The following is a 13,586-nucleotide window of genomic DNA, read 5'->3' as shown; positions in this document are numbered from 1 at the left end:
ATATACACGTATATATCTTGATTTCCCTGAACTTTGTATAATAATTAACTTTTACATTCATCAAGACAGAAAAAAAATAATAATAGTATTCCGCAGTTAATTACTATTATTATTATTATTATTATTATTATTATTATTTTATTTATCATTGCCAACTATTTTCATATAAAACAATAAAAGTTTTATTAATATATATTCATATTTATATTTCATATTAATAAGATGAAATCTAAAAATAGTATCTATTAAACATAGTATGTAATGTAATGCATATTATACACGTGTTGAAAAAGCACACGTGGCTTAAATTTTAATTTAATTGACTGCTCAATGATTTTAAATATTCATCTGTTTAATATCGATTTTTAAATCGATTTATTAATTTTTAAATTAATCATATGAATTTAACAATTTCTGATTTATAATTTAAAGTATCGATATATTGATAATCGATTTAACTTATCGATTTATTAAATCGATCGATACTTTAATATATCGATGTCATTAAATCGTTTAATCGTTCGATACTTCGATATGTAGAGAATCGATCGGATCTTCGATACATCGATAATCGATGCCATTAAATCGATAAATCGTTCGATACTTTGCTATATCAATAATCGATACTATTAAATCGATCGATACTTCGATATATAGATAATTGATCCTATAAAATCGATTAATCGTTCGATACTTTTTTATATCAATAATCGATACTATTAAATCGATCGATACTTCGATATATCGATACCATTAAATCGATTGATCGTTCGATACTTCGCTATATCAATAATCGATACTATTGAATTGATTAATTGACTTTTACTTCGATAAATCAGTAATCGATCGAGACTTCGATCAATCGATATATCAACATTCGATACTTAAAAATCGATTAACTAATAATTGAAATTATTGAATTTATAGTCGATTTAATAAATCGATTATCGATCATCGATACCATTGACTCGATAAATCAATAAATCGATACCAGAAATCGATAGATCGATTAAAAATTTAAAAAATCGATTTTTTCATATTTAACTAAAATATAATTATTTTTTTTAGCATAAAATTTTTTTTTTTTTTAAATTTATTTTTAAAATCGAGGCCGAGGTGAACTTTATTCACTGAAATTAATATTGCATGTAAAAAAAAAGTAAAGAAAAAGAAAAATGAAAAAATCAGTGCATCAACAAATTTAACGTTGACTCGAATAATTTAAAAAAATAATAATGATAGAAGTATAAATAACGCATAGCAAGAGAGTAATAATACACAAAAAAGAACAAGTAAAAATATATAATGCCAAGAAATTTATTTTTTTGTCCTCTCGTGTCACTATTTATCCTCGAAATTTTTTAACTTTTGTTTTTCGCGAGCGATATTTTATGCTCGCGGCTCATCGCGATTTTAAGTTTCATCGACGGAAATAGAATACAGCCAGTGAATAACTTCAAAAGAAAAAATAATAATAATTTTGTTTTAATAATAACAATAATAATTTTAATAATAATATTATTATTATTATAGCAATGTCTTGTCCATGAGTTGAGTGTATTATAAAATCTTTTGTGAGTCATATAATGTGATAAGACTTTAAATGTATGATAATGATAATTAAATTTAAAAAATATCACACGCGCTAACAAATAATCTGTAATATAATTTTTTTTTGCGTCGAAAATAATTACGTCTAGAATTAATTAATTTTTACTGAGCGCCAATTAAAATGAAAAAAAATTTCGATAATCAATCTGTAAATCGATCATCGATTACGAAGTCGATACATCGATTAAAGAATCGATACATCGATTAAAGAATCGATACATCGATTAAAGAATCGATACATCGATTATAGTATCGATATATCGATTAAAGAATCGATACATCGATTATAGTATCGATATATCGATTAAAGAATCGATACATCGATTAGAGAATCAATACAACGATAAGAGAATCGATACATCGATGAAAGAATTGATACATCGATTATAGTATCGATATATCGATTAAAGAATCGATACATCGATTATAGAATCGACATATCAATACAGTGATTTTTGGATTGAAGAATCGATTTTTTAAATCAAGACAATAATTTTTCAAATCGATTATTATTCTTTAAATCGATTAATCAATTTACAAACTAATTCTTCAGTCAAAAGTCAAGCCGATTTACAATCGATTCAAAGCTCTCTTAATCGATTAATCAATATTTTAATCGATTTACAAATTAAAGATCGATTCAAAAATTAAAGATCGATTTACAAATTAAAGATCGATTCAAAAATTAAAGATCGATTCAAAAATCAATAATCGATTCAAATATCATCAATCAATTTTTAATCCAAGCAGCATTTTTTCAATCGATATCTAAATCGAGAAATGAACAATATTATTGATAAATCAAGAATATAATCGATAATTAGATTTGAACCAATAAATTGCCGCATGAATCGATAAATCGTCACTTTAATCGATACTTTAATTGATAAATGGATACTTGATTCGATAAATCGATAGTTGAATTGCTAAGTCTCTACTGAAATCGATGAATCGATACTTAAATCGATATATCGATAATTAAATCGATATATCGATCATTAAATCGATATATTGATAATTAAATCGATATATCGATCATTAAATCGATATATCGATACTTTAATCGATATATCGATATTTAAATCGATATTCAAATGTTTAAATCGATATATCGATATTCAAATGTTTAAATCGATATATCGATATTTAAATCGATACATATATATTTAAATGTTTAAATCGATTTATCGATACTTAAATTTCTGTCTATACTGAAATCGATGAATCGATACTTAAATCGATAAATCGATTAGAAAAAATATAAAAAAAATTTTTTTTAAATTAAAAAAAAAAAAAAAATTTTACCTCCTGAGTAAGTTCACTTGTTGCAGCTGATTCACTGGGTGTCTGTGCCTGCACATGTTGATCAGCTGACGTGACGTTATCACTCCTATCACTGCTATCGTTGATACTAGGCCCTGGATCCGTCGTATTCTTCTTAGCATCCTCGATATTCAGCAAGTACGCGTGTATGTCATTGTTCCTGGTGTCCAATCGATTGTTATATCGACCGAGCGAGTTCAGTTCTTCAAATAAATCCCTCTCGTAGCTCAGTAGCATCGACGAATCCGGATTTTTCGGATGAATGAAAGTCGGTCGATGTATCGCGATTGTTTGCGAGTCTGTGTGCCATCCGGAGCCATTGTTGAGGTCCAGTAGGCCCACTCCGATGTTTTGGATATCGATGCCCAGATAACTTTCCGGGTCGACTCGTAATATTGACAGTATCAGTGCTAATTGTAATAATTCTTCTCGGTACAATTTTTTTAACCCCAACATGTTTTTTTTATGTTTAAATACTTCTAGTCTACTTTTTAATTGGATCGGATTATTTTCTTCGTTGTACAAAATTTTTTAATCAGTCGGATGTTTTTTTGATGTAGAATTTGGATTTTGGTTTCTGGTTTTTGAAAAAAAAAAAAATTATTAGTTTTTTTTTATGTTGGAATAAAATTTTTTTTCTATTCATTTGGAGTCAATTTTTTTTTGAATGAATTCGGAATCAAATTCGAATCAAAAAATTCAGAGTCGAATTCAAATTTGAATATTTGGAGTCAAATGCAAATAAAAAAAAAATCAGTCAAATTTTAATGAACGCATTCAAAGTTGAATTCAAATTTTAAAAATCGGAGACAAATTTTTTTTCATTACGTAGGAGTCAAAATTTTTAGATTGAGCTGGAGTTTAATTCTGACAGGAAAATTTGACGCCAAATTTTAAATTGAAAATTGGAAGGAAAATTCAAAATTGAAAAATTGGAGTCAAAAATTTTTTATTACGCAGGGGTCAAAATTTTTAAAATGTGCCGGTCTAATTCTGACAAGAAAATTTGGCGCCAAATTTTAAATTCAAAATTGAAAGGAAAATTCAAATTTTAAAAATTGGAGTCAAAAATTTTTTTGTAACGTTGGAGTCAAAATTTTTATATCGATCCGGAGTCTGATTCTGACAAGAAAATTTGGCGCCAAATTTTAAATTGAAAATTGGAAAGAAAATTCAAATTTTAAAATTCGGAGTTGGAATTTTTTTTATTACGTAGGAGTCAAAATTTTTAAATCGAGTTGGAGTTTAATTCTGACAGGAAAATTTGGCGCCAAATTTTAAATTGAAAATTGGAAATCAAATCCTAATTCACAAACTTTGTGTCAAATTTTACTAAAATTAATCTGACGTCAAACTGTTCTTAAAAAAGCAGTCAAATTTTGATGAAAAATTTGGAGTCAAATTCTAGTTTAAAAGGGTCGGAGTTAATTCTTATAATTAAACTACGAGCTAAATTTTTTAAATTTAATCAGTCAACTTTTTTAAAAATCTCAGGAGTCTAATTTTTAAAATTCATCCAGTCAAATTTTCTGACTCAATTCGGAGTCAAATTTTAATCAAATAATTTTTTTTACATCGACCCGGAGTCAAATTATTTTTGAAAAAATTAGAAGTCAACTTTTTTAAATTAAATCTGAATCAAATTCTAATTACATTTTTTTTTCACTCGATTCGGAGTCAAATTTAAATCAAAATATTTTTAAAAAATTTCCTCGGAGTCAAATTCTTATCAAAAATTTAACATCTGAACCTCAAAATTTTATATTTCTCCAATAAATTACTAAATTACTCCATTAAATTTCAATTTTTCTCAAAGTCCAACTGAGAAATTCTCAAAAATTTCTTTATAATCCAAATTTTCTTAATCCGACCCTTCAAATTTTCATTTTCTTCCAAACTCAAAATTAATTTTCCCACCTCCGACTTAAATTTTTTTTTCACTCAAAACAATTAAAAAAATTGTAATCCTGAAGGCAGCAGACGTCTGGTAACTTTTTGATTTTTTTTTAAACCATAAATCACAAAAAAAAAATATTCAAAAAAATTGCACTTGCAGTTTCCAAAATTTTCTACATGTGCATTTTTTTTTTTTTTAATTTTTTTTGTAATCGTCGTTGGAAATAAAAATCCAAAAATTCGATTGTTAACTTCAGGATCAGTTCGCAGACCAATAAAAAATTTTCGAATTTTTTTTACCAAATTAATTACAAAAAAAAAATAAAAAAAAAATGCACACGTAGAAAATTTAAAAAACTACAAGCGCAATTTTTTCAAATATTTTTTTTTTCAAATTTATTTAAAAAACAAATAATTAAAAAATTACTAGACGTCAGCTGACTTTAGTCTCATAAAAAATTCCATAAATTTTCCACCAAAAAAAACTGAACTCCAAAATAAAAATAAAAAATTCAAAAACTAACCACAAAATTTTCAGATCTTGAAACACCGGAATTTGAATCCAAATTTCGTGACCCCAACAACAACAACAACAACAACAACAATAATAATCGGGGTCACAATGGATCGGATTTAAAATTCCCAATAAAAATAAAATGCAAAAACATTTTGCTGTTAATTAAATTCCCACTTCACTAATTAATTCCTTCATAATTTCACAGTAAAAAAATTACTAGTTTATAAATTTAATTTTAAAAAGTCAATTCACTTAATTATTTAATTAATTAATTATTTTAAAAATTAATTAACCACAAATTTATAAAACGATGCGACCAACTGTCGTCTTGTCGACAAACTGAACTCGAAATTCTGAATCACCAATCGCTTGATTGAAAAAAAAAGAAAATTCTATATATATATATATATATATATATATACATACATATATATATATATACATATATATACATATAGATATATAACTCTAGGTCAGTAACACAAAAAAATAACCTTCAGTTTATTATTATTATTAATTATTTAAACTTTGAATTATTTTTGATTTTCCGCCCGCGAAATTTGAATTTTTAATTTTAAATTTCGTGAAAAAATAAATAAATTAAAGTTATAAAAAACACTGGGGGTATTTTGCGATACATTTTTATATAAATTTATTTATGAGGATTCATATTTACGTGCGCACTTTTTTTTATATTAATAATAATAATAATAATAATAATAATAATGATTTAATTATTGAGAGAAAAATAAAACACAATTATTGGGATTTGTTTACTTTTTGTTGTTTTTTTATTTTGTTCACTGGCTTGGTCGGGTTTTACTAAACAGAAAACAGATGATTTAGGTTAGACTTTAAACTGCACTATACTATGACTATATATGTATTTATATATATATATATATATATGTATAAATGCGTGATGTATTTATATGTGTGGGTACGGTAGATAATTTTTTTTTTTGCTACAGGTTTTTTTTTGTATTGACTGCTATAAATTTTTATATAGTTTGTGTATATATATATATATATATGACTTCTGAGAATTATAGAATAAAAATATTAGGAAAATAAAAAATTAATGATTTGAGAAATTTTGAATTAATGAAAATAATAAAAAAATTAATTTTCAAATTTTTGTTAAAAATTTGTAATGAAAAAATTAAAATTTTTTTAAATTAAGATTTTGATGAATTAAAAATTTTAAGTTAAGTTTCTATTTAATGTACACTGTATAGACCAATGATATAAATCCGCGATTTACCTGATGATTCGCGAGAAAGTTCAAAAGATATTATACCGACTACCAGTAATATGATACAACCCGCGGTATGTATATATTAGGGTGATTCAAAAAACAAACAAATTTTTTTTTTGTCTTCCAAACAGGTTCAAAAGTTTCGTTGAGATAAAAAAAGACGCCTGTGAAAATTAGAGCTCTTAATATTAATATTAACATTGTCCGCATTGCACTTTTCTATTTCCCATAAGAATAACATAGGAAAAATTTTTTTTATGTCTTCTGATTTTTATAAGTAGCTAACGATGCGTCATAGGAATAATTGGCAGGCATATTTTTGTAGGGAATTGAATGCTCTACAAAAAAAGATTCTTATCATTTTTTGCGGAATCTATTTGTTCAAAAGTTATTTGAGGTTGAAATCGAATTTATATTAAATTTTGAGTTTTTCTTACTTTTCCGGCGAAACTATCAGACCTATTACAAAATATCATGGGACCATTTTTGTAGATAATTTTATTTCCTAGAAGTTATACCAAATAAAGTTTTTTCGAATTCCGCATTGTTTTCTAGTTATTTTCATTTTAATGTCATGATCATAATAAAAATAGTCTTCTGATCGATTTTAAGAGCTTAACATTAAAATAAAAATAACTAGAAAACAATGCGGAATTCGAAAAAACTTTATTTGGTATAACTTCTAGGAAATAAAATTGTCTACAAAAAAAGTCCCATGATATTTTGTAATAGGTCTGATAGTTTCGCCGGAAAAGTAAGAAAAACTCAAAATTTAATATGAATTCAACTTCAACCTCAAATAACTTTTGAACAAATAGATTCCGCTAAAAATGATAAGAATCTATTTTTGTAGATCATTCAATTCCCTACAAAAATAGGCCTGCCAATTATTCCTATGACGCATCGTTAGCTACTTATAAAAATCAGAAGACATAAAAAAAATTTTTCCCATGTTATTCTTATGGGAAATAGAAAAGTGCAATGCGGACAATGTTAATATTAATATTAAGAGCTCTAATTTTCACAGGCGTCTTTTTTTATCTAAACGAAACTTTTGAACCTGTTTGGAAGACAAAAAAAAAATTTGTTTGTTTTTTGAATCACCCTAGTATATATATATATAAATATATGGTCTTTTACGCGGAAAAAAAGAGTTCCATCGCAAAAGACGGGATGACGAACAATTTGTTTATAGAGACAAGCATGATAAGCTTACGGTAAAAAATGAAATTGTTGTGATTAAAAATGAAATTGTGTCGTAATTAAGCTGTCGATTGGTTGAGGAAACGCGTGATATTTATTATATCAATTTCATCTCTCTTCGCAGCAGGCAACTAATTCCGGCGAATTAGTTGTAGGAAATAAGAAAGGGAAAATGAAGTTATAGGGCGACAACTATTCAGTCGCGTTTTAGACGACCCGCTGCACGAGGAAAATGATAGCAGTAATTAATGGAAGCCGTGGAGTCTTAGCAGGAGAGTTATCGGCCTCAAAAACGGGCCAAAGTTGACCATAAGCCCGATTTTGGCCACAAAATCTTTGAAAAAAGTATGAAAATTTGAAGTTATGCTTTATTTGGGATTTCCGTAGAATTTATCTGGCGACGATTCTTGTTTTTTTTTACGACACTAAGCCCAGGGTCTTGATTTTTTATGTATATCTATCCCCCCCCCCCCTCCCCTTAAGGGAGAGTAGGGTTTTAAAGGCGAAAAAAAAGCATATTTTTGTGATTTTTTCCCGGCGAGATGAGTAATATAATTTCATTAAACTTAATCACATATTATTGTACAACTTTTAAAAAATATCAGAAAAAATTTTCAACGAAAAATATTGATTAATAAGCCGGTGACGTTGAATCTCCGGAGGCGCCTCGAAAAAAAGTCGTTTTGCGGTGAACATCATAACTCGTTACCGGATCATCGGAAAAAAAAAATTGATGTGCATTTTAAAGTTGATGTATTTCTCGAGGTAACCACGAAGAGTTTTTTTTTTTTTTTTTTTTTTTCGATTTTTTGCAGCACTTGGAAGTGAAAAACGCGATTTTAGCTCAAAAAATCGCGGTTAATTTGTTATTAAAAAATAGAAAAAAATGAAAAACAAAAAAAAACTCTTCGTGGTTACCTGTTGATTTATGTGAAGAAGTAATGTTCAAATTTTCAAAGGGATCGGTTCAGTACATTTTGAGTTATGATGTTCACGGACTTTAAAAATAACGATTTCGGGAAAATCCATTTAAAGTTTTTTATTCGTGAAAATTTGAAATAAACTATCAATCAAAGAATATGAATTTTTATACTTATATTGAGTCATCAGTTTACATCCTTTGAAAGACACACAGCCGGAGAAAGAGATTCGGAAGAACAAAGAAAATTGCAGCTGATTTCTACTAGGGGTATGTAGGGGCAGGTCGGACAGGTATAAAAATCAGGTATATCGGCCGGACATTTGAAACGCTGTAACTCCGTTAGTTTTACTCGGATTGATTTAAAATTTGTACACAATATTCTCGACATATTGTTCATTCAGAAAAAAAATTAAAAAAAAAATTTTTTTTTAATTATTTTAAAACCCTACCCCCCCCCCCCCCCTTAATGTAACAAGACCGAAGTCTGCCTCTTTTTTACAGGAGACCGTTTCTCACCCTTTTGGGTTTACACGCGAATCTTTTAATAGAAAAAAAATATTTTTAATAAAATTTGCTAATATATAAATCTATATCTCGCTAGTTATCAAAAAACATTATTTGCTGTATCGTTATCGTTAACTAAGAGATCGCAATACTGTACTATTCTAAAATTTTATATAACGGATTTATCATTTCCGAGAATTCGAGTACAAATCAATTATATATAAATATACAATTAGCCCTGTTAGCATTTCGGGTATGTAGATTATCGAAGAACACCAAATTTGATTGCACTATCAGTTAAAATTATCGACTGGATCAGATAGTGTTGAATATTTATTACATCTTGATATCAATTTATATAAAAGGCGAAATTAAATTTACATAAGACAGTTTTCAAATTTTTTCCAGTAGACTAAATTCCGGGTCTAATATCAATATGTTAAAATCAAATAAGTGGATATTTGCATTGATTATTTGCTTTATAATTGTCAAAAATTCATCTGGGCTACCCAGGAATTCTTCTCTTCGTGGTAATGATTTTTTTTTATTTTCACTTGACAATAAAAAGTTTCTCGGGGCTTTATTTTATCCAGATTTTTCTGATGCGCATGAGCGGTGCAAGAATAGTTCAAATTAACTTATTCGAACCGAACACCGAATTTGAATTGATTAATTTGAAATCAAATGTTACCAATAATTTGAATTTTTCGGTTCGAATACTTTCGAAATTTGAATTATTTGCATTTGCCTAATTTTGATAATTATTTATTAATTTAACGGAACAATATTAGATCATGGAGATGAATGCAGTACAGATAGCGAATGTGCTTCAATAAACGGTCTTTGTTCATCTCAACAAAAATGTGTTTGCAAACCTTTATATGAATTTTCAAATGGAAAATGCACTGCAGCTCTTGGCGCCCATTGTGAAGAACCTTCAGACTGTAACATTGAAAATGTCTCTTGTTCAGACCAGAAATGTTTTTGTCCAGAAAACATGCATTTAGCTAGAAATAAAACTTCTTGTATAAGAACCGCTATAGGTAATTCGATGGCGCCCAGTTTCCATTGTTCGGGCTCAGAAATAATGTAAATAAGTTTATCAATATTGTTTTAGCTATTGGTGATTCTTGTGAACAAACTGAAGATTGTCAGAAAGTTGAGCACTCACATTGTTCTAGTAGTAAATGCGAGTGTAAAAATAATTATTTTGAACAGAACAAACAATGCGTTAAAGGAATAGGCGCAGATTGTACAAATAAATCTGAGTGCATGGTAATTGATTCTGAGTGTACTGGAAATAAATGCAGTTGCCCAAAAAATATGCATTCAGCTCGAAATGGAACCTCTTGTATAAAAAACGCTACAGGTAATGCGATGGCGCCCATCTTTATTACGGGTCTTATAATAAAGTAAGTTTATAAGCTTGATTTTGTTTCAGTTCCTTCCGATTTCTGTGAAAAAGGTGACGATTGTAGTGCCGTAATGCATACAAGTTGTGAAGGTAACAAATGTGAGTGCCAGGATCCGTATTTTGCAAGCAATAAAAAATGCGTTGCAGAACTTGGCACTCCCTGCGACAAACCTTCAGATTGTAACATTGAAAATGTCTTTTGTTCAGACAAAAAATGTTCCTGTCCAGAAAACATGCATTTAGCTGTAAATAAAACTTCTTGTATAAGAAACGCTGCAGGTAAGTCAATGGCGCCCATATTTATTATTGATTTGGTAATAAAAAATACTTATAGATTGAATTTCGGTACAGCTCCCCTCGATTTCTGTGAAAAAAATGAAGATTGTAGTGCCATAATGCATACAAGTTGTCGGAAAAACAAATGTATGTGTAAAGATAAGTATTTTGCAAAATATGGTAAATGTGTTGCAGAACTTGGCGCACCCTGCAACGAACATACAGATTGTAATATTGAATATGCCATTTGTTCAGACAACAAATGCTATTGCCCAGAAATCATGCATTTAGCTCCAGATAAAACTTCTTGTATAAGAAATGCTGCAGGTAAATCAATGGCGCCCAATTGCTATAATACAGAATTAAAAACAATGCAAATAAGTTGTGGAACTTTTTTTTAGCTCCTGGTGATTTTTGTGAACTAGCTCAAGATTGTCAGAATGTTATGCACTCGAATTGTTCTACTAGTAATAAGTGCGAGTGTGTAGAGAACTATGTGGAACAAGGCAAACAATGTGTTGCAACAATCGGAATTCCGTGTAAACAAAATAATGATTGTCAACTTTTGAATACTTTATGTCACGGAAGCACTTGTCAGTGTGAAAAGCAATACGTTGCTTTGTCCAACAAACAATGCGAGGAGAGTAAGTTTCTTTGTTAAACAATTCTCGACAAAAACAAAAATACAAATGATTTTTTTACAGTTTCCAGTTACGGAAATTCTTGTACCGATCAAAAACAATGTGCCTGTAAAAACTACCCCAATTGTTTCCTGAACGAGACTTATATTGATCTTGTTTGTTCCGAAAAATGCGAATGTCCAAACGATTACCATTATATTCCCGAAAAATTCTCTTGTGTTCATACTGCAAAAGGTAAAAAGTTTGAGAGGTTAGAATAAAATTTTGAGTACATTCTTCGACTACTATTTCAGCTTTAAATGACCAATGCGATACCGATGACAACTGTAAATTTCTAAGATATTCAATTTGCTCTAATAAAAAATGCACATGCGCGAAAAATCACTTTGTGCAAAACGAACAATGCGTCAAAGGGATTGGCGCTGATTGTTCACGTAACAGCGATTGTCGAGTGATTAATTCTCTTTGTACTGCCTCTAAATGCAGTTGCCCAAAAAATATGCATTTAGCTCTAAATGAAACCTCTTGTATAAAAAACGCTATAGGTAATGCAATGGCGCCCATATTTTCCCGGGTCTTGTAATAAAGAAAGTTTATGAACTTGATTTTGTTTCAGTTCCTTTCGATTTCTGTGAACAAAATGAAGATTGTAGAGACATAATGCATACAAATTGTTTAGATAACAGATGTAAGTGTGAAATTTATTATTCCCCGACAAATAAAAAATGCGTTGCAGAACTTGGCGCCCCCTGCAACAAACCTACAGACTGTAACATTGAAAGTGTCTCTTGTTCAGACAACAAATGTTTCTGTCCAGAAAACATGCATTTAGCTCGAAATAAAAGTTCTTGTATAAAAAACGCTAGAGGTAAGTTAATGGCGCCCACATTTATGAGAGGTTTCCCTAGCAGACCTGAGTTACCGTAAATTCACGGTATTTTTACCGTAAATCTACCGTAGAATACCGTAAAATTCGAGTAGATTTACCGTAAATTACGGTAAATCCACCGTAAATTACGGTAAATCGGTACTTTACGGTGGATTACCGTAAATTACGGCGGATATACCGTAAATTTACCGTTGAATACGATAAATCTACCGTAAGAAATTCGGGTGGATTACCGAATTACCGTAATTTACGGTGGATTACCGTATTTCCGTATTTTACGGAAAATCCACCGTAAATTAAGGAAAATCGGTATTTTACGGTGGATTACCGTAATTTACGGTGGGTTTACCGTAATTTGGGTCCGTTAGGGTTGGTAATAAAAGATACTTATAGATTGAATTTTGATACAGCTCCCCTTGATTTCTGTGAAAATAATGAAGATTGTCAGTTCGTTAATCATACAAATTGTGTGAAAGAAAAATGCGTATGCAAATTTTTTTATTTTCCGAAAAATGGAAAATGCGTCACAAAACTTGAGGCAATTTTGGCCGGAATTTGGGATGTCATTAAAGGATATTGAGACAGAGAACCATCGGGTCATTCAAAAAGTTGCGAAACACAAAAAATGAAATAGAAATTTTGGAAAAATGAATTACTCGCCCCCTCCCCCCACTCTTCTTTAACATAACCTTCAATTTCTATAACTGAATTATGAAATAATTACGATAAATTGTTGTTTATTAAATTTATGTTTTATTAATAATAATTAAAGGTCATAAATAATTACAATTAAATTACAAATTTGAAAAATAAAAATAATGAACAACTTTTTTTAACTATTTGTGAAAAAATATCCTATATTTACATATTTATTTATTTATCAATTAATTAATTAATTAAAATTCTATTATTTATAAACAAATTTTAATTGTGCGTTAAAATAATAATTTTTTTGACTGCTCACTAAAAAATTTAGTTTTTTAGAAAATTTTCAAAAAATTTAAAAATTATTAAAATTATCGAAAATTTATTTTTTTATTATATATGTATAAAAATCTACATACATTTCAAGTATATATGTATATATTACAGTTATATATAAATTAATTTTTGAAAAATTTTTTTTGGAAAA

The 13,586-nt window shown here is 28.6% G+C and overlaps 2 protein-coding genes across 3 annotated transcripts in view; one reads left to right on the top strand and one right to left on the bottom strand.

Annotated features, from left to right (window-relative positions):
• LOC130674283 (endoplasmic reticulum membrane sensor NFE2L1) overlaps nucleotides 1–6,229 on the bottom strand; it is a 76,729-nt gene extending 70,500 nt beyond the window's left edge. The window contains exons 1-3 of one of the 2 annotated variants that reach the window (XM_057479574.1): nucleotides 6,125–6,229; nucleotides 5,355–5,715; nucleotides 2,917–3,511 (exon numbers count right to left, since the gene is read on the bottom strand). In XM_057479574.1, coding sequence (XP_057335557.1) covers nucleotides 2,917–3,390 — 474 coding nt within the window. In that variant the 5' untranslated portion in view covers nucleotides 3,391–3,511; nucleotides 5,355–5,715; nucleotides 6,125–6,229. Of the gene's footprint in view, nucleotides 1–2,916; nucleotides 3,512–5,354; nucleotides 5,716–5,841; nucleotides 5,857–6,124 lie in introns of those variants that run through there. The other variant, XM_057479575.1, reaches the window with a different exon arrangement.
• A 3,385-nt stretch (nucleotides 6,230–9,614) lies between these two features.
• LOC130674713 (prion-like-(Q/N-rich) domain-bearing protein 25) lies at nucleotides 9,615–13,405 on the top strand. The gene is made up of 10 exons (XM_057480125.1): nucleotides 9,615–9,764; nucleotides 10,026–10,277; nucleotides 10,352–10,603; nucleotides 10,676–10,927; nucleotides 11,000–11,251; nucleotides 11,326–11,568; nucleotides 11,629–11,799; nucleotides 11,859–12,110; nucleotides 12,182–12,433; nucleotides 12,865–13,405. Exons 1-10 carry the CDS (start codon nucleotides 9,671–9,673, stop codon nucleotides 13,032–13,034), a joined length of 2,190 nt encoding a protein of 729 aa, XP_057336108.1. The 5' UTR covers nucleotides 9,615–9,670; the 3' UTR covers nucleotides 13,035–13,405.
• Nucleotides 13,406–13,586: the final 181 nt, after the last annotated feature.

This window comes from Microplitis mediator, chromosome 9 (genome assembly GCF_029852145.1).
Source record: "Microplitis mediator isolate UGA2020A chromosome 9, iyMicMedi2.1, whole genome shotgun sequence".
Classification (NCBI taxonomy): Eukaryota; Metazoa; Arthropoda; class Insecta; order Hymenoptera; family Braconidae; genus Microplitis; species Microplitis mediator.
Note: the sequence above shows the minus strand (reverse complement) of the source record. Positions and strands in the feature narration are given on the sequence as shown.

What these genes read in the sequence shown, in the direction of transcription:
- LOC130674713 (XM_057480125.1), top strand. Translation starts at nt 9,671, where the DNA reads ATGTTAAAATCAAATAAGTGGATATTTGCATTGATTATTTGCTTTATA. An exon ending in CAGGAATTCTTCTCTTCGTG is followed by an intron (nt 9,765 to 10,025) that starts GTAATGATTTTT and finishes GAACAATATTAG; the next exon opens with ATCATGGAGATGAATGCAGT. An exon ending in TTGTATAAAAAACGCTATAG is followed by an intron (nt 12,111 to 12,181) that starts GTAATGCAATGG and finishes ATTTTGTTTCAG; the next exon opens with TTCCTTTCGATTTCTGTGAA.